The sequence below is a fragment of the Corylus avellana genome, chromosome ca6 (assembly GCF_901000735.1).
Source record: "Corylus avellana chromosome ca6, CavTom2PMs-1.0".
Taxonomy (NCBI): domain Eukaryota; kingdom Viridiplantae; phylum Streptophyta; class Magnoliopsida; order Fagales; family Betulaceae; genus Corylus; species Corylus avellana.
Genome location: NC_081546.1, coordinates 24,177,440 through 24,202,743, shown reverse-complemented (window position 1 = coordinate 24,202,743; position 25,304 = coordinate 24,177,440). Strand labels below are relative to the sequence as shown.

At 35.1% G+C, this 25,304-nt stretch overlaps 2 protein-coding genes across 22 annotated transcripts in view; one reads left to right on the top strand and one right to left on the bottom strand.

Moving 5' to 3' along the window:
* The window catches only part of LOC132183587 (uncharacterized), a 47,912-nt gene extending 30,579 nt beyond the window's left edge, over positions 1-17,333 (bottom strand). For 2 of the 18 annotated variants that reach the window (XR_009440488.1, XM_059596918.1), the window contains exons 1-7: positions 17,199-17,333; positions 16,967-17,069; positions 16,282-16,361; positions 15,462-15,791; positions 15,102-15,178; positions 13,876-13,951; positions 13,721-13,801 (exon numbers count right to left, since the gene is read on the bottom strand). Coding sequence is in view for 11 of the 18 variants with exons in the window: in XM_059596918.1 (XP_059452901.1) it covers positions 13,721-13,801; positions 13,876-13,951; positions 15,102-15,178; positions 15,462-15,791; positions 16,282-16,361; positions 16,967-17,069; positions 17,199-17,267 (816 nt within the window). In the remaining 7 variants the exon portion in view is untranslated. Of the gene's footprint in view, positions 1-5,175; positions 6,261-7,700; positions 7,753-7,865; positions 8,047-13,720; positions 13,802-13,875; positions 14,989-15,101; positions 15,179-15,454; positions 15,792-16,281; positions 16,362-16,966; positions 17,070-17,198 lie in introns of those variants that run through there. The other 16 variants (XR_009440487.1, XR_009440489.1, XM_059596919.1 and 13 more) reach the window with 16 other exon arrangements.
* Positions 17,334-17,999: 666 nt separating this feature from the next.
* On the top strand, positions 18,000-25,204 carry LOC132184544 (uncharacterized). 4 transcript variants are annotated; one of them, XM_059598218.1, is made up of 12 exons: positions 18,000-18,114; positions 18,331-18,463; positions 18,580-18,640; positions 19,057-19,127; positions 20,307-20,371; positions 21,398-21,442; positions 21,582-21,662; positions 21,904-21,971; positions 23,558-23,609; positions 24,219-24,379; positions 24,649-24,751; positions 24,876-25,204. In XM_059598218.1, the coding sequence occupies exons 2-11, from the start codon at positions 18,355-18,357 to the stop codon at positions 24,719-24,721; spliced, it is 786 nt and encodes a 261-aa protein (XP_059454201.1). In that variant the 5' UTR covers positions 18,000-18,114; positions 18,331-18,354; the 3' UTR covers positions 24,722-24,751; positions 24,876-25,204. The 4 variants fall into 4 exon arrangements, with proteins under 4 accessions (XP_059454201.1, XP_059454198.1, XP_059454202.1 ...); XM_059598215.1 differs by having other exon boundaries at positions 18,001-18,114; positions 24,649-25,204; XM_059598219.1 differs by having other exon boundaries at positions 18,002-18,114; positions 23,561-23,609; positions 24,649-25,204.
* Positions 25,205-25,304: the final 100 nt, after the last annotated feature.

Here is a 25,304-nt window from a genome sequence, read left to right as displayed (position 1 = left end):
TCCACATGGAGCAGCCTCTATAGGACCAGTACAATGAGTATGTTATTAAGGGTAGAAAAACTGTGTGCACTACTTGAAAGCCTCAATAAATAGGCTTTTGATTATAATAAACTTCATGGTAATTCACAACTTATTATTTGTGTGATGTCCAAGAAGGATCGTGGTTATAAACATTTTAAGTAGATCTTTAAGACCCAAGTTGGTAGAGTGACATAGTGTTGTTTATCCATTCGTGCCAACGAAGTAAATGCATTGTTTCTTACAATTCTTGCTTTCAAGACAAATGCCAATCTTGGAGGCATTAATGTAGACCTGCATGACCCGTTCCTCGACTTGGAAGGAAAATATTATTTTTTGTTCTTTAGAGTTGATGTTAATCATCCCGGTTACTATACTACCATAAAAAGTGTAGTTTGTGACATTTGGTATAATGATGTTTTCTAAAACCTTAAGAATCATCACTAAAATGCGACGTTTTACTGTTTAAACATCACTATTCGAAAACTAGTGACGTTTGAGTAATCTTACTATCCACGCGCGAAAGGCGACATGTGGATGGTAACTTACTATTTACACATCACCTTTCACGCGTGAATAGCGACGCATGAATAGTAATACTATTCACGCATCGCCTTTCCCGCGTAAATAGCGCCGTGTGAACAATAAAATGTCTCAAAATTTGGAAATAAAGGCGCCCAACGTTTGCGTTTAAAACAACCACATATACCCAAAAATTTCAAAAATTTTCCTCTTTCACCCACACATACAAGACTTTTATTTTCATTTTTATTTTATTTTTTATTTTGGTTTAACTTGGGGGCATTTTTGGAATTTGTTAAAATATATGGGGACAATTTTGGAAATTTAAGGAAAAAAAAATACACGTGACCAATTTTCTGTTAAATTGGACGGAAATTTCTTAACGGATGTGCCACATTGAAAATGTTTGAAACTTTGATGGGATGTATTGTAAAAATTGAAACATTTGAGGTCAAATTGAAAATCGGCTCAAACTTTGTAGGGGGTTATAAACATTTATTATTTGTAATAAACTTAATGGTAATTCACAACTTATTATTTGTATGATGTCCAAGAAGGATCGTGATTATAAACATTTTAAGTAGATCTCCAAGACCTAAGTTGGTACAGTGACATAGTGTTGTTATCCATTCGTGCCAACGAAGCAAATGTCTTGTTTCTTACAACTCTTGCTTTCAAGACAAATGTCAATCTTGGAGGCGTTAATGTAGACCTGCATGACCCGTTCCTCGACTTTGAAAGAAAATGCTATTTTTTGTTATTTGGAGCTAATATCAATCATCCCTGTTACTACACTACCAAAAAAAGTATAGTTAGTGGTATTTGGAATAATGATGTTTTCTAAGTTTTTAGAAAACATTACGAAAATGCGATGTTTTACTGTTCAAACGTCACTATTTCACTATTCATAAAATAGTGACGTTTTAATAGTGTTATTATCCACGCACGAAAGGCGACGTGTGGATAGTAACTTACTATTTATACATCACTTTTCATGCGTGAATAGAGACATATGAATTAGGGGTGGCAAAATGGGTACCTGACACGACCCGATTACGACCCGCAGGTACCCGTTACACGATTAGCCTATACACAGACACGACCCGTTTAGCTAAACGGGTAATCGGGTCTAACACGATTATGACACGAAAATAGCCTGGTAACCCGACACGACCCGTTTTACCCGTTTAAAATAACCGGGTCTAATCGGGTAGACCCGACCCGATAAAACTCTAAACTATAAAATTTAAAAAAAATAAATAAAAAAAATTCAAAATTGTAATAATAATACATCAATACACTGTCAATGCAAAAAATTGAGTTCCAAGATATTAAAGGTTTTAATAAAGGATAAGAAGAAGAAAAAAAAATGGAAAGTGACTGTAATTGTACTCCAAAAGAAATTACTAAACTCATGATTTAACCTAAACTTAAAACAAGCAAGCATATTGACTAAGTTCATTTATTTAAATAATTTTTAGTATAAAGAAATTTAATTTTGCTCAAATTACATTCCACTAAAAAAGAATTATGTATATTTCAACACAAAATATGATATTTGTAATCTGTTGAAATTAAATATCTCATAACAGAGAAGAATTTTGGAAATCATTTGAAAAAATAAAAAATAAAAAAAATAAGGTCAAAAAGCAAGAAGAATGTTTTTAAATTAAAATCATTTAATTAAATATTTAAATATAAAAAAGGCCCTACCTAAATTTGTTGTCTTAGGCCTCAAAATCTATTAAGTCGGACCTACTCGAGGGGTTGGCTTGGATGCTTGGTTACTAGTAAGCCACTTGGCCCTCATCGATACCTCATAAAGCATAAAGTCTAAGTAGGAACAAAACTAAAATTTCTATTTCAAAATGATCAAAATATAAATGAGATTGAGGGGTAAAATGTGTCAACATTTCCATCATAGCAATAAAGAAAAAGATAATAAAAAAAAGCTAACAAAAACAAAATAATAATAAAAAAAAGAAACAAAACTCAAAACTACACCATCATTAAATTCATAATTCATTACAAAATACTTGTCCACTTGAAGTCTTGAAGGATCCATGATCCATCCCATGTAATCAAAGATATGGATTATGAAACACTACAAATATGCTCATTTTTTTACTTTTTTTAATTTAATTTAATTTAATTTTAATTTTTTTAACCGGGTCTGGTGGGTACCCGTTAGACCCAGACAGTAACCGGGTCTAACAGGTACCTGCCAGACCCGAACAGTAACCGGGTCTAACGGTCTAACGGGTACCTGCTAGACCCGAACAATAACCGTGTCTGGCGGGTCGACCTGCCAGACCTGCCGGGTAGACTCGCCAGACACGAATTATTCGGGTCTTAAACGGGTAGACCCGATTAAGACCCGAACCCGATAAGGCCAAACCCAATACCTGTTTTTTCGTGTCGTGTTTGTGTCGGGTTCATGGGTCGTGTCAAAATTGTCAGCCCTAATATGAATAGTAATACTGTAATACTATTCACTCGTCGCCTTCCCCGCGGGAATAGGGCCGTGTGAACAATAAAATGTCTCAAAATTTAAAAATATTGGCACCCAAAGCTTGCGTTTAAAACAACCACATATACCAAAAAACTTCAAAAATTTTCCTCTTTCACCCACACACACAAAACTTTAATTTTTATTATTTTATTATTTTTTATTTTGGTTTAACTTGGGGGCATTTTTGGATTTTGCTAAAATATATGGGGTCAATTTTGGAAATTTAAGAAAGAAAAAAAACACGTGACTAATTTTTCGGTTAAATTAGACGGAAAATTTTTAACGGATTGGCCACATTGAAATTTTTTGAAAGTTTGATGGGGTGCATTGTAAAAATTGAAACATTGGAGGTCAAATAGAAAATCGACTCAAACTTTGTGGGGGGTAAAGTGCAATTTTTCCTATTTTAAATTATATGATTTTTGTAGAATATCTGTTGTTGTTTACTTGTTTTCCAAAATTTATCTTTTCTATTTTCTCTATTCATGCCAACAAAGCAAATACCTTGTTTCTTATAACTCTTTCTTTTAAGACAAATGCATTAGAGGCATTAATGTAGACCTGCATGACCCGTTCCTCAACTTTGAAGGAAAATGCTATTTTTTGTTCTTTGGAGCTGATGTCAATCATCCCGGTTACTACACTATCAAAAAAAGTGTAGTTAGCGACATTTGGAATAACGATGTTTTCTAAGTTTTTAGAAAACATCACTAAAATGCGACATTTTATTGTTCAAATGTCACTATTTCACTATTCATAAAATAGTGACGTTTGAATAGTGTTACTATCCACGCGCGAAAAGCGACATGTGGATAGTAACTTACTATTTACACATCACCTTTCACACATGACCTTTCGCGTGTGAATAGCGACACATGAATAGTAATACTATTCACGCGTAGCCTTTCCCGCGTGAATAGAAGCGTGTGAACAATAAAATGTCTCAAAATTTAAAAATATTGTCGCCCAAAGTTTGTGTTTAAAACAACCACATGTACTAAAAAACTTGAAAAAATTTCCTTTCACCCAGAGACATAAAACCTTCTATTTCTTTTTTTTTAATAATAATAAAAAAAAACGCAGGATGGCTACCGGTTTGTTGCCAAAGCGGCAGCCACCCCTGGAGAAGGGGTGTGGCCTAGGGTGGCCTATCGGGCCACCACAAAGCAAATCAGGGGTGGCCCAAAGGCCACCCCAACCTCAGGGGTGGCCGCGGGCTTAGTTCTGCTTAATGAGAAATGGTTTACTTCTGACCTATTACAGAGGGTCATATAATATTTGTGTTTTACCTTTGCCTGCTGCACTAAACTTGTATCGTTGGTCCCGCCGGTGTACTATGCTGACCTTGTTGCTTTTAGAGGGCGACTCTACTATGAGGCAATGGAGGAAGGTCAATCTCCAGGTTCAAAAGCACCTTGTCAAAAGCACCTTCTTCTTGATCATCTCGACGTCATATCAAAATTTCTTCAAGTTGCACGCCGACTCGGAAAATGAAATGTTCTTTGTTTAAAAGGCTGTATCACAATTGCAGCCTTCTGTTATGGGTAGGTTTTGAACCCCTTGTTCACCAAAAAGCTACTGTCCTTCGTAGTTAGTGCATTTTAGGGTGTCTTTTTGTTTTTGGTTAAAAACATTATGATGTAATATGAAGGTGAAAATCATTCTCTGTTGCAAAGGGTTTTGTTTTTAGGTTGTTTTAATGTTTTTGTTTTGAGAAGGAGAAAACAAAAGGCAGAAAACAAGCTCGTTTGGTAAAAATTTGCATGTTGGTATAAGTAATTATTCAAACTTTCATCTCATTCATGTATGTGCAATTGCTGGTAATATTTTTCAATGGTCAGTCTGCGTAAAAATAGTTATCCACATTCAAAAATGGTTTTAAGTCGATTCAAATGAGAGAAAGCATGGAGCTAAGCTGGACACGTTTAAGGGATTACTTAGATCTATGAATTCTTACACACTTCAGCACAGGGTGGTTTGCAGTCTCAATTTTTCAGAGATGCATCTCTGCAATGGTGAAGATGAAGTCTCAATGTTCATGATTCTTGAGGATATTATCAAGAAACATATATACTATAAACGTAAAACAGAGCACCAAGATGGAAAGCAGAGGAGCTTGGGAGAAGATGAATTTCTCTGTTATACATTGAATGATTTGATAATCTGTACATTCTAAGTATATATACTGTCATTATGATTACATATAGCTTCTATACGTATAGCTACACTAACAATACCTATAACAACTTAATCAACAAACTTAACTACGTTGTAACTAATATAACTGACATAACTACTTGTAAACTAAAAATAAGTTAATCTTCAACTACATTCCAGCTCATTGTTCATTCGGAACTTAATGGTTTGATTAATTAAATCTAAATGCTTTTTGGTGCAATTCTTGAGTTGTTTACTTGGGCTTTCAGGCAAGAAACACTATAACCTATTGGTTAGTGCTATGAGAAAAGATTGATTTTTGGTGCTATAGTCATGAAATATTTGGAGCAGAAAATGTTATATAATTATGACTGCAATGCATATGAAACCTAATGTATTTGCTTTCAAAGTGAAGTTGGAGCTCCATCTGCATGTGTAATAAAGAATTCCTGGTTATAGGACCTGTAACCCTAGTTTTAGAACAATTAAGAGAAAAGCTTTGAATCGAGTAAAATCTGGACTACCTTTCTACAAGATGTTTAATTAGATAATTTGAGTGAACTATTATACCGTGGCCTTAAGAAGGAGGAGAATGATTGTAGAAAATGAAGATGAAAATCTCTGCTTAGAGAATAGATGATGATGAATGATGATGTGGTTGCTGCCATCACTCTCTTTGTCTTCCTAGGCTGCATATATATATATATATATAGCTACCCCAACTCCTTTCCTCCATTGCTGCAGCTCTTAATTTTACAAGTTTTGCAATCAAATGAGAAAGCTGCATAGTATTTAAAACTCTTTACAGTTTTCCTTTTCAAATGAGAAAGCTGGGTGGTTCCTTGTTCATGAAAATGAATTATTGCTAACATTGTTAGTACGCTGTCCAATCGTTTACTATCATGCCAGCAGCTATCACTTTACTACCACGGTTCACAGTCCCAGCCACCAGAAAGTTCATCCAAGTCCACAATGAAAGTATGGGGATGGATCTCAGCCACCAGAAGTATCAGAAAGTTCCCATGTCTTCAATGAAAGTATGGGGATGGACCTGCAAAAAGTGTTTGATGAAGACAGCAAGCGTACATAATATAATATGCCTCAAAAAACACCATTTCAAGGAGAGACATTTTTACAACTCTCCATGTATTTAGGATGCTTAAGCTATCAACAGTTCTGCATTTTGTCTTTCCTTTTCCTTGTTGCATGCTAAAACGTTATCTTCATTAATTTCATTGTCGGCATGGTTTCTTTCTTTACATTCTCATAGTTGCCTTTTAATCTCAAGTTGCATTGGTGCGACCACAATATATTGGCAGATCAAGCATGTTGCTCAGAAGTGAAGGTTGCTGAGAGATGAATTGAGGTTTTCTGGTCAAAGAATTATGATTTAAGCAAATTTTTCTGGCCAAAGAATTATAATTTAAGCAAATTCTCTTTTTGTAGTCTTCCTATACACCCTCCTCCAGATATTGCAGAGTGAGTGCACAGATTTCTTCTGCTGTAAACCCTGTACATTTTTCTGAGTTTTATGTAAACAGTCTGTCCAGATAGTTTTACCTACCAGAATAAAAAATCTGTTTACTTCCATTTTGTCTATCAGAATGCAGCTAGTAAACATACCATACGCTATTTTGAACTTCACATTGCCCTGAAAGATCACAAATTCATTTTGTATGCAGTGGTAGCTCAATCTAATTCTAGGATGCAAGACATTGGGACATAGTCATAAATACGACTATAATATGTGGTTCTTGTTTGCAGAACCCAATTTTTGGTTGTTATTTATCTAGTGAAATTCCTAGAGCTTGGCTAGCTCGCAGATCATATCATAGTTTATGGCTTAGGCTTGGAATTGTATTAGCCGGGCTATTGTGAGGTACAAAACTTTGGTTGTTAGGCAAGAAAGGAGTAATATTGTAGCACATTAAAGCAACAGGTCCCTCTCTCTCTCTCTCTCTCTCTCATTTTCCTTGTTCCATTATATGGACAAAATGTGGGAATACCCTTTCAAAATATTCTTTTATTTATTTATCTCAAATAAGAGACAGAAAATAGAGCCACAATGTCAGGATTTTTGTCTATATTTACACTCGTTAACCAATGGAATCCTTTAGTACAACAGGCATGTAACCGGCATTGCCCCTTGTAAGATGCAGACAATTACCCTTTGTAACATTATACATGTTTTAGATAGAAATCAAATTGCTTAAAGAATTTGGAAGAGGAAGCATGTGGCCCATTTATCTTGGGAAAGATCATCAACTCAAACTGTGTCCTATGACAGGCAGAAACTGGGAGAAAGCTGGCATATTTCCAGTGTCCTAGTATATATTTTTGGAAAACTAAAAGTCAATCAACATGGTGAACTAAAAGGAGACTACTCTGCATTGTTCACTAAAAAACCTTTTTCATGAAATCAAAAGATATGTTATGGACTAGGTTTCTAAGATCATTTACTTAAATTGGAAAAAGTTCACTCTGAAATCACCTGGGCAGCATAGAAAATCTTGCGACTCTCCTCAGTGGGTCTGAATCATTACCTGCATGATGTACAAAGGATATTTATCCAATTTAAACTCCCATTTCTAATATGACAAGTGGTATATTGTTCAAGATGAATTGTAAAGTAGTCAGCACATCCCAATGCACTTACTCTCCAAGCATGAGTAATCCAATTATTAAATTTGCTTGCATGGTAGCTGCAGTTCACCAAATACAGATTCCAAAGAGACAGATCACAGATGAGCTGAGCATTTATTGGTCCCCATTTTTCTGATTGATGTTTTAACCCCTTGCTTCCTTTGGCACTGGCTTCCAGGAAACTAATTTGTCACCTAAATCGGCTTTCTCTTGGTCAGAAGTTTTTAAAAAATTGTTAATAGCGTAGGACAGAAAACGGGGGAGAAAAAAAAATGTCACAGCAATAAGGTTGATACTTCCAATAAAACAACAGTTATAACAGTCACTTCTACTTTCCTCTTCACTTCTTACCTATTATATTACTAAAAGACAAGTGTCAAATGAGCTATTAAAAAGAAAAGACAAAAGATTCATAAAATCATTTCAATATCATTCAACAACTGCAACCCTGCTGGAGTTGTTGAATGTGTGAAAAATAATTTTTGTTCATTAAAATTTTAGGGATCCAACAATTATACCCACACTTGAAGTACAAAACCAGATCTAGTTTTTCAATTTCCTTGTTTTCCTGGCAATGGCAATGCCACATATAAACTATACAGTGATGGAGGAAGTGGATTTAAAGGATCGGCAGTGGACAGTGTACCTACGGCAAGTTGTTTTATGTGAAATTCTGATTTTACTTGTGAGTAAAGACAAGGAAGAATCCTATTTACACAAATTTTGCCCATCCACTTGAAATGTGAATATTAAAAATTGCACTTTTTTTCTTCGACAATCGTGACATGCGAGCTGTAATGGTGCAAACAAATGCTAAATACACGTTTAGAAGTGTTTACATTACAAGAACCACAACACCAGTGGAAATTATCTATAATGCATATGTTATTAATAGAAAATATTAAATTGGAATTTCTTGAGCAGGGATATAAGCATATACCTCATACAGCTTGATTAATATGACCAAAAAAATAATTAGTATAGCTATACAGAAGTTTCACTGTTGTAATGCAAGACCACAGAAGTCTCACTGAACATAGGGAGGATTTCTCCTATCGCAATTCACATAACTTGCATTAATGTAGCAAATTCAAGATGAAGCTTATGCTGAAAATATTGAAATTCAGATAACTGTATATAGGAACCAAATTCTATCTTGAATCTTGTATTCACAATCTCTGGATTTCTTTTCTATACGGGAGGATGGAGCATTAGATGGAAAGTCTCAAGCCTTTACTGTTGACTATCAATTCTGAATGACTGAACAACACATAAAAGACAGGCTTGTATGTGGTGCTTCTAGTTAAAAGGCTAGCAATCTATACAAGAGCATCAGTCCACTAAATAGTTTATTCCAAAGTAAGTATATAAAAATTTCCGATGACTGACTGACTCAAATTAGTTAAGCAAAATATGTTTCTCTGAAGGGAAACATTACTTAAAACAATAAGATCAGAACAAAACCCAAAAAGCACCACTCACTTCGATTCCAAAGTGCTGCTCTCTCTCTCTCTCTCTCTCTTTTAGCCTAACATTATTCTATCTTTTAGTTCCCTAGTGGTTAGCGCTCAAGTTACCACTAACTGTAGAAACAAGGTCTGTTCTCGTAGTCATCACCTTGACATGAGGAATATGTCAAAACTAGGAGAAAACAAATCAAACATGTTGACAGAAAGAAATGAAACAACCAGGGCATGAATCCCTTGAAAGACACTAACCAAAATATGTTTCTCTCGGTAAACTAAGTTAAAACCCCACTTCATACCATCAATTCAAGGCCAAATCAGGACAAAACACTACTGTACAATAGCTTAGACGTTTCTTCTAATTTCACTACTTCCATGTAGACAAATAACTAGAATCAGATTCACAAGAAACTTCCCTAAATTCTTTTTATCCCTTTTTAAGTTAGACACAGGTCACGTGAAAAAATTTATGCCATTGGTAGATATGCATACCATACGTTCAATTACTCACCTAGATTTGTGACCCCCTGATACAAAGGGAATACACATGAAATCCTAGACCAGAATCAAGACCTGCACCACCCATATCATGATCAGACTTATATATTACGTCTTAAGTTCAGATACAGAATTAGATATATGTCCTATAAGTGATCAGTGGGAAAAACAAAGTCTGATTCAGTGACATCACACTCGATCCAGATTCTTTGCTGCATAGAAAAAATCAGATGTGGAGGTGAGGATAAAATTTGTTGGATTCCGTCAAAAAGAAATACCTTTGAAGTGAAATCCTATTATAAGTCTCTCTCTACACCGACACAGGCGTTTGCTCCGTGGAAGAGTATTTGGAAGGTGAATGCTCCCTCAAGAGTGGCTTTCTTTGTGTGTACGGCGACGGTAGGAAAGATTCTCACTTTGGACAATTTATGAAAGAGGAATGTTATGGTAATGGAGTGGTGTTATACGTGTAAACACTAGGGAGAGTCCATTGACTATCTATTCCTACATTGTGAGGTTGCAAATGAGGTGTGGAGTGTTTTCTTTCCAACTCTTTGGAGTGAGTTGGGCTATGCCACGAAAGGTGAGTGATATCTTGGGAATTTGGAGGGGTCAATTGGGTAATAGGCATGCTTTGCGTATGTGGAGGCTCATCCCATTATGTGTGATGTGGTGTTTATGGCGTGAACGGAATGCAGGCAGCTTTGAGGATAAGGAAAGCGGCATGATTGAGTTGAGGAAGTTGGCGTTACATACTTTGTTCTCTTGGAGCGGGACTTGGTTGAACTCGCATGAGTCCACCTTTTCTAATTTCTTAGAGCTTTGTAAATCTTTTTCTAGTTAATAGGGGTTACCCTTTATACCTCTTGTATATATGGGTTGCGCCCCTCTGTGCGTTTTGATAATACACTTATCACTTATAAAATAAAATTAAAAAAAAAAAAAAGAAGAAGAAATAAGCACCCACATTGATCACACATAACAATAAAATTTCAGTCCTTCAAAAAAAGGTAGTTGGAAAGATACTTCGGAGTAATCTAAGCTAAAACCCCACATCTAAAATAAGTTCCAAAGCAAGCAAAACAGACCAAGCCAAATGAAGCCATTTGATAGCCAAGCCTGAAAAGGACAAGCCAAGTGAAGCCAGCTTACCTACTCTCGTCTCTTCTTAAGACTCTCTATCTCACTCTCTATACTTACTTAGTAAGGCACCAGAAGAATATGAAACGTCCTAGGGGAAAACACTTGTCTTTGTTGCATAACTTCTTTGGAAAGAGCCCTCCAGGCCAAATATCTCTAGACTTCCACGGAGGTGAACTACAACAACTCTTTCTTGTTTGATTACACCCACATGCTAAAGAAGTTTAGCATGTCATAAATATCAGAATACCATTTGCTCAGTCTCATGTAATAGAACCCTATTTTATACAAAACCATGTGATATTGGTGGCAATGCATAAGAAAAAGGGGAAATATGCAAAATGAGAGAGAGAGAGAGAGAGAGAGAGAGAGAGAGAGAGAGCTTTACCACTCATTCTGGAATCAAAAAGAGACACAAACTGAAATCCAAAGCTAGCATAGCCATTAACTACCAAAAAAAGAAAAAAGAAAAAGAGATTTTATCCATCTATCAATCTACTAGGCAGCATTGTGTTGGAAAATAATACTTATTGGTTGAAGGCAAAGGGGCATCAAGCAAAGACCTTAGAGCATCTCCAGCAGTTGATGGCTATTTTAGCCACTCAAAATCAACTTTTTTAGTTTAGCTACTACTCTTTCACAATGAACACCAGCATACTCTCTATTTTACAATCTATTTTATTTAAATATTGTTTTTTGTCCTTACCTTTTCTTCCCCTCTCTCTCCCCTCTCTCTCTCCAAAACCAGAGCAACACCAAAATCACTGTAATCATCTTTCTCTCCCTTGTTTTTTTTTTTTTTTTTCATTTTCTAGAAAACATCCCTGACCCACCCTTTTTTTTTGTTTTCTATTAATCATTCTTTGTTTTTGTTTTTGTTTTGAAACCAGACCAACAAATCAACACCTGGAAATCAGATCAGACCATGAAATGCAAGGATAAAAATTGGATCAGAACATCTCTCATCTCTTGGCGTGATGGGTTGGAGAAATGGGCTACAAAACCAAGCCATCATCTCTTGAATTCCATGGTGGAAGTGCTTCAGTTATAACAGTCACTTCTACTTTCCTCTTTACTTCTTACCTATTATACTACTAAAAGACAAGTGTCAAATGAGCTATTAAAAAGAAAAGACAAAAGATTCATAAAATCATTTCAATATCATTCAACAACTGCAACCCTGCTGGAGTTGTTGAATGTTTGAAAAATAATTTGTTCTTTAAAATTTTAGGGATCCAACAATTATACCCACACTTGAAGTACAAAACCAGATCTAGTTTTTCAATTTGTTAGGAACAAAGATGATGAACACGAGGCCTTGTCTTATAGACAACACAATTTTTTAGAGGCTTGACACAGCTAAGTTAGAGGAAAATGGTTAGAAACTGAGAAGCTATTTTATTTTTTTATTTCTCTATTTCTAGTCTTCCTGTCCTCCTCCACAAATTGCATGCACAGATTTTTTCTACTGTAAGCTCTGAACATTTTTTCTGAGTTTTTTGTAAACTGTTTGTCCAATAGTTTTTACTTACCAAAAACAAATGTCTGACCAGTTATTTTTCTCAGTTCTTTTGCCTGTTCTATATCTATTGAAATGTCTATATCTCTGCATTCAAGCTTGGAATTGTAAAGATAACATCTAAACTATGCTACTGTGAGGTACAAAACTTTGGCTGTAAGTTCCCCGGTTCAGTGAAATGAGGAATTAGCATAGGGAGCTAAATTCATACTTTGGACCTTGTACGTCATGATCTATCAAAACGTTAGCCACGTCCACATTATTACCCCAAAAAGACTAGTTAAAGTTACAATTAAAGCTTTCTATAGTTACTTATGTAACAGCAGGCTCACCTAGTAAGGAAGCAAAATGAAACTTAGTACTCATGAAACACCTTCATAATCCATCCACCCAATATTGGACTAACTTTCTGGATTTCACATTATGTACACCACCCTCATAGACAAATGACTACGTGCACTACATACCTGCAGGCATAAGGGAGAACATTGACTTTTAATATACATGGGGTTCAGGTAGCGAGGGCCTAGGCAGGGGTAACAAACTAGTTTCTTGTTTTCCTTGCAACGCTGCTATACATACACTATGCAGTAACTGGGGAAGTGGATTTATTCTGAAGGATTAACAGTGGATGATGGACCTTAGGCTTAAGAAACCTGGATCCTGACAAGAAGTTTTATGCAAAATTCTGATTTTACTTATGAAGAGTTAAAACAAGCGATGATCCTATCTACACAACCATTGTTCATCTACTTGAAATGCGAATATTATAATTGTACTTTTTTCTTGAGAAAACATTCTTTTTGGAGAGTCACCTTAAACAAATAAGACAAACATTCTTCTTGAGAAAACATTCTTGTACAAAAATGACAGGCCGAAACACAGTTTTTTCGAGGCTTTCTATAGTCTTCATTAATACTCAAAAAGTCCCGTTTGGTAGTTTAAAACGTCCCAAGAAAAAACGCGCAGTTGCGTCACTTTTTTTAGCGTTGAAGTTCAACTTAAGAAAAATAGTGCAATGCATTTACAAAACTTTTGACCAAACAATTTAATTATTTCCAAAGGGCAGTCATGTACTAATTTTAATATGTCACTCCAACTAGAAAGTAGTTTTGTCAAGAAACTAGCATGATAGTGGACACATAGATTTTCATATTCTAAACATTTATATATCCAATTATGATGCTCAGCTATGAGACTGCAACTAAATATACTTAATGAGTCATATACTAAATTAACTGTTACCTCCAAGATAGCTTTAGCTTCATGATCAAATGCTTTGCAAAGAATTTCATAACTCTTCTCAATTCCAAGCTGCACGAAAATCTAAAAACTACCTCAAAATAAAATAAAAAAGAAAAAAGAAAGATAACATAATGTAATGTGTAATAATTCCATACCAATGGATCAACTCTTGACGGTGAAACAGTTGATACAACGTATCTGCTCAAAACTAAAACAAAATTTTCACCAATTCTAGCAACAAAACGTTAAACAGAAATCGCAAGGATATATTACAGATCTGTGGGATAAAGGCAAATAATGAAATCAATAAACTAACTTTTGAATAACGAGTAAATGATTTATGTGTGCTGCAAACATAAGTTGATTTTAATAATAACATGGGTTCTTTGTTGGTTAATGCAATTCTCATTCACCCAAATAATAATAATAATAATAATAACATGGGTTCTTACTGACCAAATTTTCTTTTGAATATCAAATGTTTGTCCGACTCTATGGCCTCTTCTATGTACCGGCTAGTTGTCTAGACCAGTGGCATGCATTACCCAAAACTTGTTGATGTTGACAGAGGGGCCAACTAGATACCTCACTTTTTTATTTCTTTTACTAAGAAATAAAAACGTATATTAAAGGGAAAAGGAGAATAAGTAAAATGTCTCCCACCAGTTTGGAGGCTAGCTTCATTGTTAAAGGACATAATATATACATTCTTTGATCATGCTTGATGAATACATGCATAGGAATGAACATTGCATTGATTATATTTGATTACAATAGGTTGAATACTAAATAAAATCCTCATGGTGATTCCAAACTAATTCAGACACAAAAACTGAAAACATAATGATTGTGTCTGCATGTTTGTGCATTTCTGCACAGATCTATGAACCATGTACACAGAAAAAGCTTATATGTGGTGTCCTCATGTCTAGATTTAGTGAGTTGCCTGCTCTGCAAGCAATACCACATTTCTAAACACAAAGCTTGTGATTTTACCCAAATGGTCAAACTCTTTGTCCAGTCTCAAATATCTACACCACCAATTTTTATTTTTATTTTTATTTTTTAGTTTTCGGGTATACTGCCTCAGAATGAAAATTAAGCAGGTAAGCCTTAAAAAGGATGACCATCAAGTTTCTTCTTTGTTTGTTTCTTATGGAGGGAAGCATTAAGGAGTGCTGTTAAGTGTCTGTTGTTTTAAGAGAGAAGAGATTGGACTGTCACAAGATAGTTATGACCTTTTATTGCCCCTAGGATCACCTTGGCTCCTAACAAAGGAAATATTGACATGGTATTAGGAAAAACTCCCAAATTTTACATTTAATATGCAGTCAGTCTTTACTTGATAAAAATAAGTAGATGGTTGTATAGTGAGGTTTACCTTAGCTTATTTAAATAGAAATTCATAGCTAAAGAATTTGCTTTTTGAACAGTCAGCACCACGGCACTCATGCGGTTCTGCAAAGATGGAAATTCCAAATTGATGACTACATGTAAGGCAATGACAAACAAGAAAGCTGTAAGCTTAATAAGAAGAATATTTAAAACAACACAATAGAGGGTAAATAAGATTTTGGAAACTCCAACATGAGACTATATTAACATAATCATCAACAAAAGTCTCAGAAATCCTTTTGAGTGTCATATGACAGTTTTGAAATATTACTACAGCATAGTGTTTAATTCAACAAATTTCTGCAATTATTAACATGAAAGATAGACAAGAATCATAACTCAGCACCTTGCACGCAATAAGCTCAATAAGTTGCATTAGAAAATTCCCCAGTCCTTTTGCTTGGACACAAGGCTCAAGTTGTAATTCATACACATAAAGTACGGGTATCTTTTCCTCTAGAGTAAAGCGGTAGTGTACAAATCCAACCATGGGTCCCCTATCTTCAACACAATTATTTGAAGGTCTTTTCCTTTCTGACATTGTTAAGATCTCACTCGTACTTGCACTTGGAGCCTCATGCACAAATATATAACGTGCTTCTGGTGCAACCATTTCACTACGCTTCACCTTCTCCTCTGTTGGCCATTCAAACCCATATGGTGCCTCCATATTGGCCTGCAGATTTCAGAAGGTTAGCCAATTTGTATTGATCCAGAAACAAAAAATGTAACCCATAATAGATAGATACATATATGCATATATGTATCCATAGTATGCATTTATGTATGTATGTCTACATAATTTTAATTTTTTTAATTTTTAATTTTTAATTTTTTAATGACAGGGAATCTCCCAAGGCAGGGCCACTTCATGTATCCACCCCTGAGGGCAAACTCCAGACCTGTGCAGGGCATCCCACCGGACCCACCCCCCACCCCCCAAAAAAAGGGTAAGGCACATGTTCCCAAGGAATTGTTTACACTCAAGGGGATTTGAACCTTAGACCTTATGGGGATGGCACCAAGTGCAAAGTCTTCACCACTTGAGCCAATTCCTTGGGATTAATGTCTACATAATATGCGAAGGAAAGAAAATGAGAGCAAACTTTCATCTGGGTCATTTCGCATAATTAATTGTCAAAGATGAATAGTCAGCCTTCTATTACCTTAAGGAGCCTCATAATGTATTGCTTGATAGAAGAGGAGAGTTTATCCCCGCACCCCGATTTCAAGTATATAGATAGGCCTAGAAATCAAATTAACATGGGCATTACAAGAAATATTCAATTTGAAAGTACAAAACTGTAAGCCATAACTTGGACATCAACCAATATGGTAGCAATTTCATTAAAAAAGAAAAGGAATGAAAGATCAAAGAAGAAAATACTGCTAAGTCCAAACTACTTACAAAGACCACAAGCTCATCGTTTCCATGCAAAAATTAAAAATGCAGTTGAGATGATCAACAACAGTAATTTCTCTTGCAGTTCTCACGACTATGTATTATGAAGATGCCAGAAAGCAAAAACACAAGTAACATAAGAAACATATAGACTTCAAAGGTGCTAAGAGACTTCAATTAACCATCAAAAGAATTAACTTTTTTGTTATTTATTTTTCTATTTCCCTTCTTTTTCCCCATTGGGATGCTACATCATCACAGAGCATTCGCCAAATTATGCTGGAGAAAACAGACAAAGTAACCAATTCCAGTGACCCACAAAAGTATAATGAATGCATGAACAAACTAAAAAATGAACAAAGCTTTAATCATAGTTCAGAATAGTGAAATGGGTATATGGGGTTGGTATACAATCATGGGATATAGTAGTTGGGCTACTAGTGTGATACCATTTCTGTCGAAGTGGCGAAAGGATGGGAAAGAAGAAAGAGGGTCTTTATCAGCCGAGGCTGATTTGATAAGCTCATCCATCGCCTTCTTCTTCTCAAGAACCTACAAATACACGACCAATATTCATTCCTATAGAAGTGCCTCACAGCTTTTTAACTTAAAATGAATATTCATCGAAAAAAAAAAACTAGAAGGAAGAAACTTTATAGAAGCTTCGGGAGTGTTATCTACCTCTTTACGCTTAACCCTGTTTTCTCTGTTGTCGTTAGAATGGTTGCTAGGAAGCCCCTTCGATTCCATTGCTGCCGATCTTTCTAACTCCCCCGTATGACGGACAGATAATATGGGTTTTGAGAGCTGAAGGTATGTGCGTACTGCGTGCGTGGGTCTATTTTTTTTTTTTTTTTTTGGTTAAATATTTTTTTGAGGTTAACAATTTTATTTTTTGTTACTAGAGTTTAGTTTTTATTACAAGAGGTACATTAGGTTTATATAAAGACGGAGATGGTACTTTCATCTAAAATGTGACGGAAAGCCATGTCAGTGCCATTAAGAAATTAACACGTGTCCATATATCTAATTAAAAATAAAATATATATATATATATATATATAAATTAAAAACATTACAAAGTTATAGAGGAAACTTTACTTTAGACTCGCACGTTTTGATAAGCCCCTCTCAAACTTTAAAACCTCTCAATTTAAACCCTTGAAATTTCAATTGCAATCAATTTAAACTTCTCCGTCAGATTTTAAATGTTAAAAGTGAAACAATCTGACTTTTTAATGTTTTTAATTTAAAAAATATATATTTTTAGTTAGGTATATGGACACGTGTCAATTTTTTAATGATTTTGAAGTGTCTTTCTGTCAAATTTTGGATGGAATTTAGACGAAGATACCATCTTCATTTTTTTGTAAACCCAATGTACCTCTCGTGATAAAAACTAAACATATGGGGCAAAAAATAAAAATTGTTAACCTATTTAACCCTTTTGTTTTTTAAAAATCTAACCCCAGTTTGTTGGGAAAAAACAAAAATACTACGAAACTTTTGTTGTTCTCAAGCATTACTCTAGAAGTTATTCTCCAAATTAAAATATAGGTGCAAAAAAATATAAAGTTGTTAAAGGTCCAAGTCAAAGGTATTTATTCCTAAATCAAGTTACTAACTTTGTAAATTCAGACTAGCCGCAAATCTCAGTGCCAAATCAAGTTACTAACTTTGTTCACAATTAATCAGGCTCCCTTATTATTCCCGTTCAGTTCCTTTTTCGTTTTTTGTAGTTTATATGTTTGTTGAAATGCCTCCAAGACTTATTGTTTGTTGTGAGCTTGAAATTGTTGTTGTTTGGTTGCAGCAGGTGGGCATGCACGCGTACTAAATGGGATGGGTATTGATTGTTGGTTCTTTGGTTGTGCTCTGGGTAGCATCTCTGTGCAAAATCCTTCGCGGATCAAGCTCACCTTCCAGGAGCTTATTCTTGAATACTGGTGGGTTATTTACACAAGCGTTAGTTCTTTCATTTCATATTGTTGGGCTTTTTTATGGGTTTTATTGGTTAACAGGTTTATGCGTTATGTAAAGCATTTCTATCATTGAAATGTAGGTGGAGCTCTTCCCAAGAGAAATGTCTTGCTAGTTGTTGCCCACCCAGACGATGAGTCTATGTAAGCTTGAATGAAATCTTGATTTTGTGACAAATGCGATGGCGTCTTTTAAGTCCCATAGTGCTTTAATGATACCCTTTTTCGTTCATCAATACCTGAAGTCCACCTAGTTTCAGCGTTGAAGCATCGTTTTTGTTGATGCCTTGCGATGTTGTATGAACTTATGCCTTCAATTAAATACTGTCCATGATGTCTCCAGTCTAGTAATATTGCTTGGTTACTTGATATATATTCGAGTTACTTAAAGCTTTTAAGTGTTCAGTTTTTTTCCTTGTCTGTTTCGAGAAAGAAAGTTTGATTTTGTTGTCTAAGTTAATTGATATGCTGCAATTTTTCTTGTTTAAATTGATTTTAAGTGTTCATTCTTGGTTATGTGATTTTTAGTTTTGTTGGAACCTTCTATGACATTTCTGCAGGTTCTTTTCTCCAACAATAAGCTATCTGACTTCAAGAGGGCACAATCTGCACGTATTGTGCTTGTCAATTGGTAAGACCACATTCATCAACATGTGATTCTTTCGAAGTGTTCTCTCACATTAAGATACATGTGCTTGTGTATCACTTTTTGGGTATTTGAATTCACCTGCCATATCTGTGTAAAATAAAGTAATCAACATTCTCACTGTTTAAAAATTGCTGAATGATATTATTCCATTCATCTCATAATAGATAATGTACATTCCTTTTTGGGCTGCATAAAAATTAATGAAAGTTTCCAAAATTGTAAGCAGTTACCCATTTAACTTCCCATTGAACCCACACTTTTTCAAATATACCTCCATCTTTCCAGGCGCCTGAGGGCATTTTCAAAAAGAGTACACATGCCATTGTAAAGTTTAATCTATTGTGGGATGGAAGGAATTTAAGTCAAGATCCCCTTGAAGTAGTCATCATTCCACATTAAGCAAGCCCGTCAATTGGTTTGGCATTTACACCCTGGACGTGATAGAAGGTCAAAGCTCTCATAAATATATGAGTCTCTTATACTTCAAATGTTCATTGTATTTGATTCATCAGTTGTAAATTCTAAAAACTCTTCTGTGTAACTGGTGACATGACCTCTTTGTTTCACCCAAATCTTCTTTAATATATGAGAGGTCTTTTATAAAAGGGGATTATTTCGGGGCTTGGTGAAGTTTTAGTTTTTAGTGTACTCCATGGATCTTGATTGAAAAGTATACCAGGGATGTTGTTTGAAACACAATTCATGCATGGATGTGGCCCATGAGCAATTTGCTCAAATGACATTTTCTCTCTCCGTAAGAAATGGGGCAGAGGAAGTCATGGATTCAAAATCTATTTGGTGTTTTTGTAATTTACCCGCAAAAAAGAAAGAAAAAAAATTATGCATGGATGGGCCTTGCTGCTTTCCCAAAATATCTAGATTATTATAGCTAAGTCTATTCCTTGACAGACAAGAGTTTCTCTCCGGTATTTTCCTTTTCTCTTTAATTCTTTTTTGGTTCAATTCTAGTTTTCTTTGTGATGTGGAAATTTTTGTTTTGCAAGTCTTTACTACATTATGTGCATATTATATGCACCGTTTCATGTATAATTCCTACATACAGTTGGGGTAGGGCACATTGGATCTTCTCCAGTGATATTTATCCTTCAGCATACTCTTTCCTGGTTTTATCCCTTTTGATTAGTTTCATTTATTTTGTAGGCGATGCCGATGGCAAGGGGGACATCAGAAAAGAAGAGCTTCATCGAGCTTGTGCAATTCTCAAGGTGATCTGCTATATGACACAATAAAGATGGGATTTTGATATTCACCTAGAGTGCTAAATCAATGCCAATTCGAGACATGAATGCTAAAGTAATATAAAGTGTGCGAGTAATGCCGCATGTCCTCCATAGGTTCTCCAAAATTGATGTAACTTTTAAAATCACCATTTGATCTAATTGTGATTTTAAAAGCTACATCATTTTTGAAAGGACACAAGAAAAACATTTAGCATTGCTCAAAGTTTGCAGCTAAAAACCAATCTTATGTACATGCATGTCAACTAAGCAGAAACTAGAGAATTTCATTTTGGTTCACATGAAACAGAGATGGTGGGGTTTTCATCACCATTGTTGCACTGCAACCAAGCAGTCAAGAAAAACCCATTCTACATTGAGATGAGGCTTCATTAGCCCATCAGTTGGTTGATTTTGAAACCAATTCAAGCTAACTGGCATTGAGGTCAACTACTATGACTATGAGGCGATAGTTCAAGCATTCAATATTTGTACTTAACACGATATGATACTCAATTGGTTAGTGGTTCATTTCCGAAAGAAAGAGAGTTGCATATGAGACATATCGAACTTGGGTTCAACACTTAATTTGAGGAACTGGCGTTGAGTGGTCTTAGTTAGTCCAAGAGTCCAAGGAATTGCAGGGACAGATTGAAACTCATTTCCAAAAGTGGTTTGCATAAATTAATTTTATTCTGGTTCACATGAAACAGAGCCACCATCTTTGCACTGCAACCAAGCAGTCAAGAAAATATAAAACCCAATTCTACTTTCAGATGAGGCTTCATGAGCCCATCAATTGGTTGGTTTTCAAACCAATTCAAGCTAACTGGCATTGAATTCTTCTCTTCCAAATCTAGTAAAAAGATTTCACCTTCTCTTTCCACTAGCCTTTTGTCTTGCGGATAGCGAAAAATGCAACCAATCACCAAAGAAAGAGAGAATGCTGGTAGTCAAATCATTTCATCTAGCCATTGGTTTCCGATTGTATAACATCTCAAATTTTATCTGCAGGTTCCACTTCAACAAGTGAAGATTCTGGACCATCCAGATTTGCAGGTTCCACTCCAATAACGTTTTGGAACAACCTATATATTTTTATATTGTTTGACTTATCAATAAAAAATATATATATTTTTATATTGTTTGAAATACTATTTGAAGTAGCACCTATAAATTGACATTTTGTCAATTTTAGGATGGTTTTGGCAGGGTTTGGAACCATACTTTACTGGCTAAGATTATTGAGGGGGAAATTATAAATTATGGCATTGACTCGGTGAGATTGTTTTCCCATCACTGGTTAAATTTATCCATTCTTCATTTCTTATTTATTAGTTTATAGATGAGTCCCTTTGTTCATTTCTATCTTGACTTGTGTGATCATTAATTTGTATGTGTCAGATTTCTGACATCCTTGGCTTTTCAGTGTGATGCTTCAAGTATCTTTTGAAGGGCTCTTTTATCATAAATGTTGTTTGTCACTCTAAGATCTCATTTTTCATGTTGGCTTATCTCAGATAATTACTTTTGATAACTATGGTGTTTCGGGTCATTGTAATCACCGTGATGTGCATTATGGGGTTTGGTAAGTTGAATTCTGATTTTTGTATTTATATTTCATCAACTTTTTCACAGCTGTAAGAAAATTTCCAACTGTAGCCTTTATGCACATCTGACATTTATTACTTTTCATAGTGTACTTCTGGTAAGTCCTATTAGGCACTAGCACCTAAAATGTATTTCTGTAAGTCTATTTCTCTACCCATTCTAATCATGCATGTTGCAGACATTTTATGGTAGATTGTAATTGTGGTTATAATAGCTGTATTTCTTGCAATCCCTGCTATTACGGGTGGGGTTTCTAGCGTGTCTAGTACAAGATTTGATCCCACGGAGAAGGTGCTGATGGTGATCATGGCTATGGCGACAGTGTCTAATGTAGACCGAAATGTTGGGTTGTCTTCGGTTGGATTTGGTTTTAGACCGTCTTCAGAGTTGATGGTGAGAGATCAGGGAGGCGATTTTTGGGATGAGGAGGATGAAGATTTTCCTTACCTTTTAGATGATTTTCCCCCTGCCACTCTCTTAGATTGGGCTTTGATGGGGGATTCGGATTAGGGAATCAAGGACTCGGAAGTGGTTCTCCCTCGAAAGGTAAAAGGAAGAAGGGAGCTTCTCAATTAGAATGCTCCATCAACTATGTTTCTAAGGGAGTGTCCACTAGGCGTGGGAAAGGCAAGGCTCACGCTTTCTAACAATGAGTGCTTTGTGTGGGATTCGGGCCTTTGGTGTTTTGAGGGTTTTGGGTTTGAGGGCTTCTCGAGTTGTGGTTTTGTGGGTATTTCTCGCTGTTACATTTGAGTTTTTTTTTTTTTTTTTGCTCATTTCAATTAGAAGCTTCCTGTGTATATTGCCTGTGTACTTAGAGGTGCTTTGTTCTTTTTTATAAAATTTCCCATTACTTATCCAAAAAAAAAAAAAAAGCTGAACTATAGAATGTAGAAGAAGCTTTCCTAAACCCTTCTATTTTTTTGCTTGGAATATGGAAACTATTGTCAGTTCTGTTAAAGCCAAGATGGATTGATTGTGCTCTAGATAATTGCATGGAGATCTACTATTATGTTGTCAGTTGATCACTTTTGTGTTTTTACAACAGTTTTCCAAGCATTGGTGTGCACCAAGTATTTTTAAATATTGCGCTTTGGTGCTTTCTTACTGGTGGTCATTGAGAAAATAGAAGGAAATGAAATTTATATACTGTAAAGTTGAGTGCTGAAAATTGATTAATGTCAAGTGTCAACTGGCTTAGAAATGTAGAATGCTTCTAGCCCAAATTGTGTGAAAACTGGTTGAAGTCCGTGCAACCAAATACACATGTAACCTATGCTGTGAGGTATTATTATTGAGTCTTGGAGTCCTTACTGTGATTGGCTTTTACACCGAAGTCTCTGGCATCATCTCGAAGATATTGATGATGAGAATCCTCAAAGTTTTATCTCATGATAACTGCATGAGAATGAGATGAATTACGTACCCACCTCTGATGAATTCCGCTAGTTACTTAGTAAGAGCAAAGTACCATTTACAGTATGGCTGCTTTGATGATCATGTTACTATGATGCCAATAAAATATGTTTTGAGAGTTTTTTTTTTTTTCATCTATGTTGTAAGCAGCAAGTTCTTGCATGATACTTCACAAGGAACTATTGAGGCCTGGGAGCTTGTACGTTTTCTTTCCTTCAGCTTTATTTTCAAATAATATCATTGGATATCAATTGACTAACACCTCCAATTTATGTTGTTGACAAATTGATTACAAACGCACCACCTTCTCAATTATTTGGAGCTATTTGGTTCCTATTTTTTTTTTTTTTAAATGTAATTCAAAAACAGAAAACAGTTCAAAAAGCACTTTATCAAATGTATTTTTTTAAAACTGTTTTCACAGAATTACTTTTTTAAAACTTTTTTTTTTCCTGTAACCTAAAAACGGAAACGATATTCTAAAAATACGAACAAACAGATCCTTTACTTCTAATGATTATAATTATTTTTCTTTTTGCCCTTAAGTTTCCCATATGGTGGTGCCCATATTAACTTTTCATAGATAATGTAGTAGGTTGGTTCTAATATTTTTTTTTTTTCTTTTTTCATTTTGATACACAATTACTAAAAAGGACAGAGTCTGGTGAGCTGATTTAATTGTTTATAGATGATCAGACTTTATAAACTTTTTTTTTTTTTTTTTGACTTGATGTGGCAAATTACTTTTTTTTTTCAGGCTTCCTGCACAAAGTTTCATAATTCTTGTGGTCTTTTTCATTGTCCTTAGGTTAGTACCAACATCTTACGCAAGTATACTGGACCACTTGATATCTGGTTGTCCATTTTACATGCTATGCAACACTCAGGTGAAGTGATGCATTGCTTGCTAAATGAGCATCCCCAGAAGAGCTTCCTCGCGATGGCACAACACTCAAGCCAATGGGTTTGGTATTTATTCTTTCCCTTATTTTCAATAGAAATTGAGAGAGAACCTTCGTTGTTATGAGATTTATTTGTTTTCTTTCTTGAATCTATACGTTTCTTTTGATGTGAAGCTGATTCCATTATCATCAATCACAAGAAATTCATTTCTTAAATCTCTGGCCTATTTTTTTCTCCTTGAGCAAATTTCTGGCTATTTTTATTGGATATTTTATATGATAAGCATTCCAATGACCTCATTTCTTTATTTTACAAGATCTTTTTTGTTTCTGCAGGTTCCGCAAGCTTTTTGTAGCATTTTCCAGTTATACCTATGTGAACACGCTTAGAAAGATCAGGCGTATGTGAAGTAACAATGGAACAATTATGGATTATGAGGTCTATTTCGCAGAGTCGGCTCAACGTTAATTTTCTATATCCATCCATGCATATATTGCCAGCTTGATACATAGGTTTGAAGGTGCTTTCTTCACATCAATCAAATTTCTGGCATAATTTTCAGGCAATTTAATAGAAACCCTATAGTCAGGACATGGTGCCACAACTGTTTAGCGTCGAATTACAACTGAAAGATCTCTTCATCTGAATGACTTGCGAGACGAAAAGAAAAGGAAAGAAGAAGAATTGCACAAAGAAATTCTATACTCGGCTTAGTTTCCTTGATACAGATTATATATGTGGATTACTAATGGTATAAAAATACTGATGTTGGCTTGCATTTGGATATCAGGCTTGGTTTAGGTTTCGTTTTAAAAAAATTGTTTCTCAATTTCTCAAAATAGCTCTTCTTCCCTATTGATAAAGCAAATACATTCCCACCTCTTTTTGTAATTTCTCTCCATGAATTTTGCCTTTGAACCAATCTCCTTTTATGGATGTTTCTTCTTCTTTTCTTCTTTTCTTTTTTCCTATGACTCACTTGAATTGAATT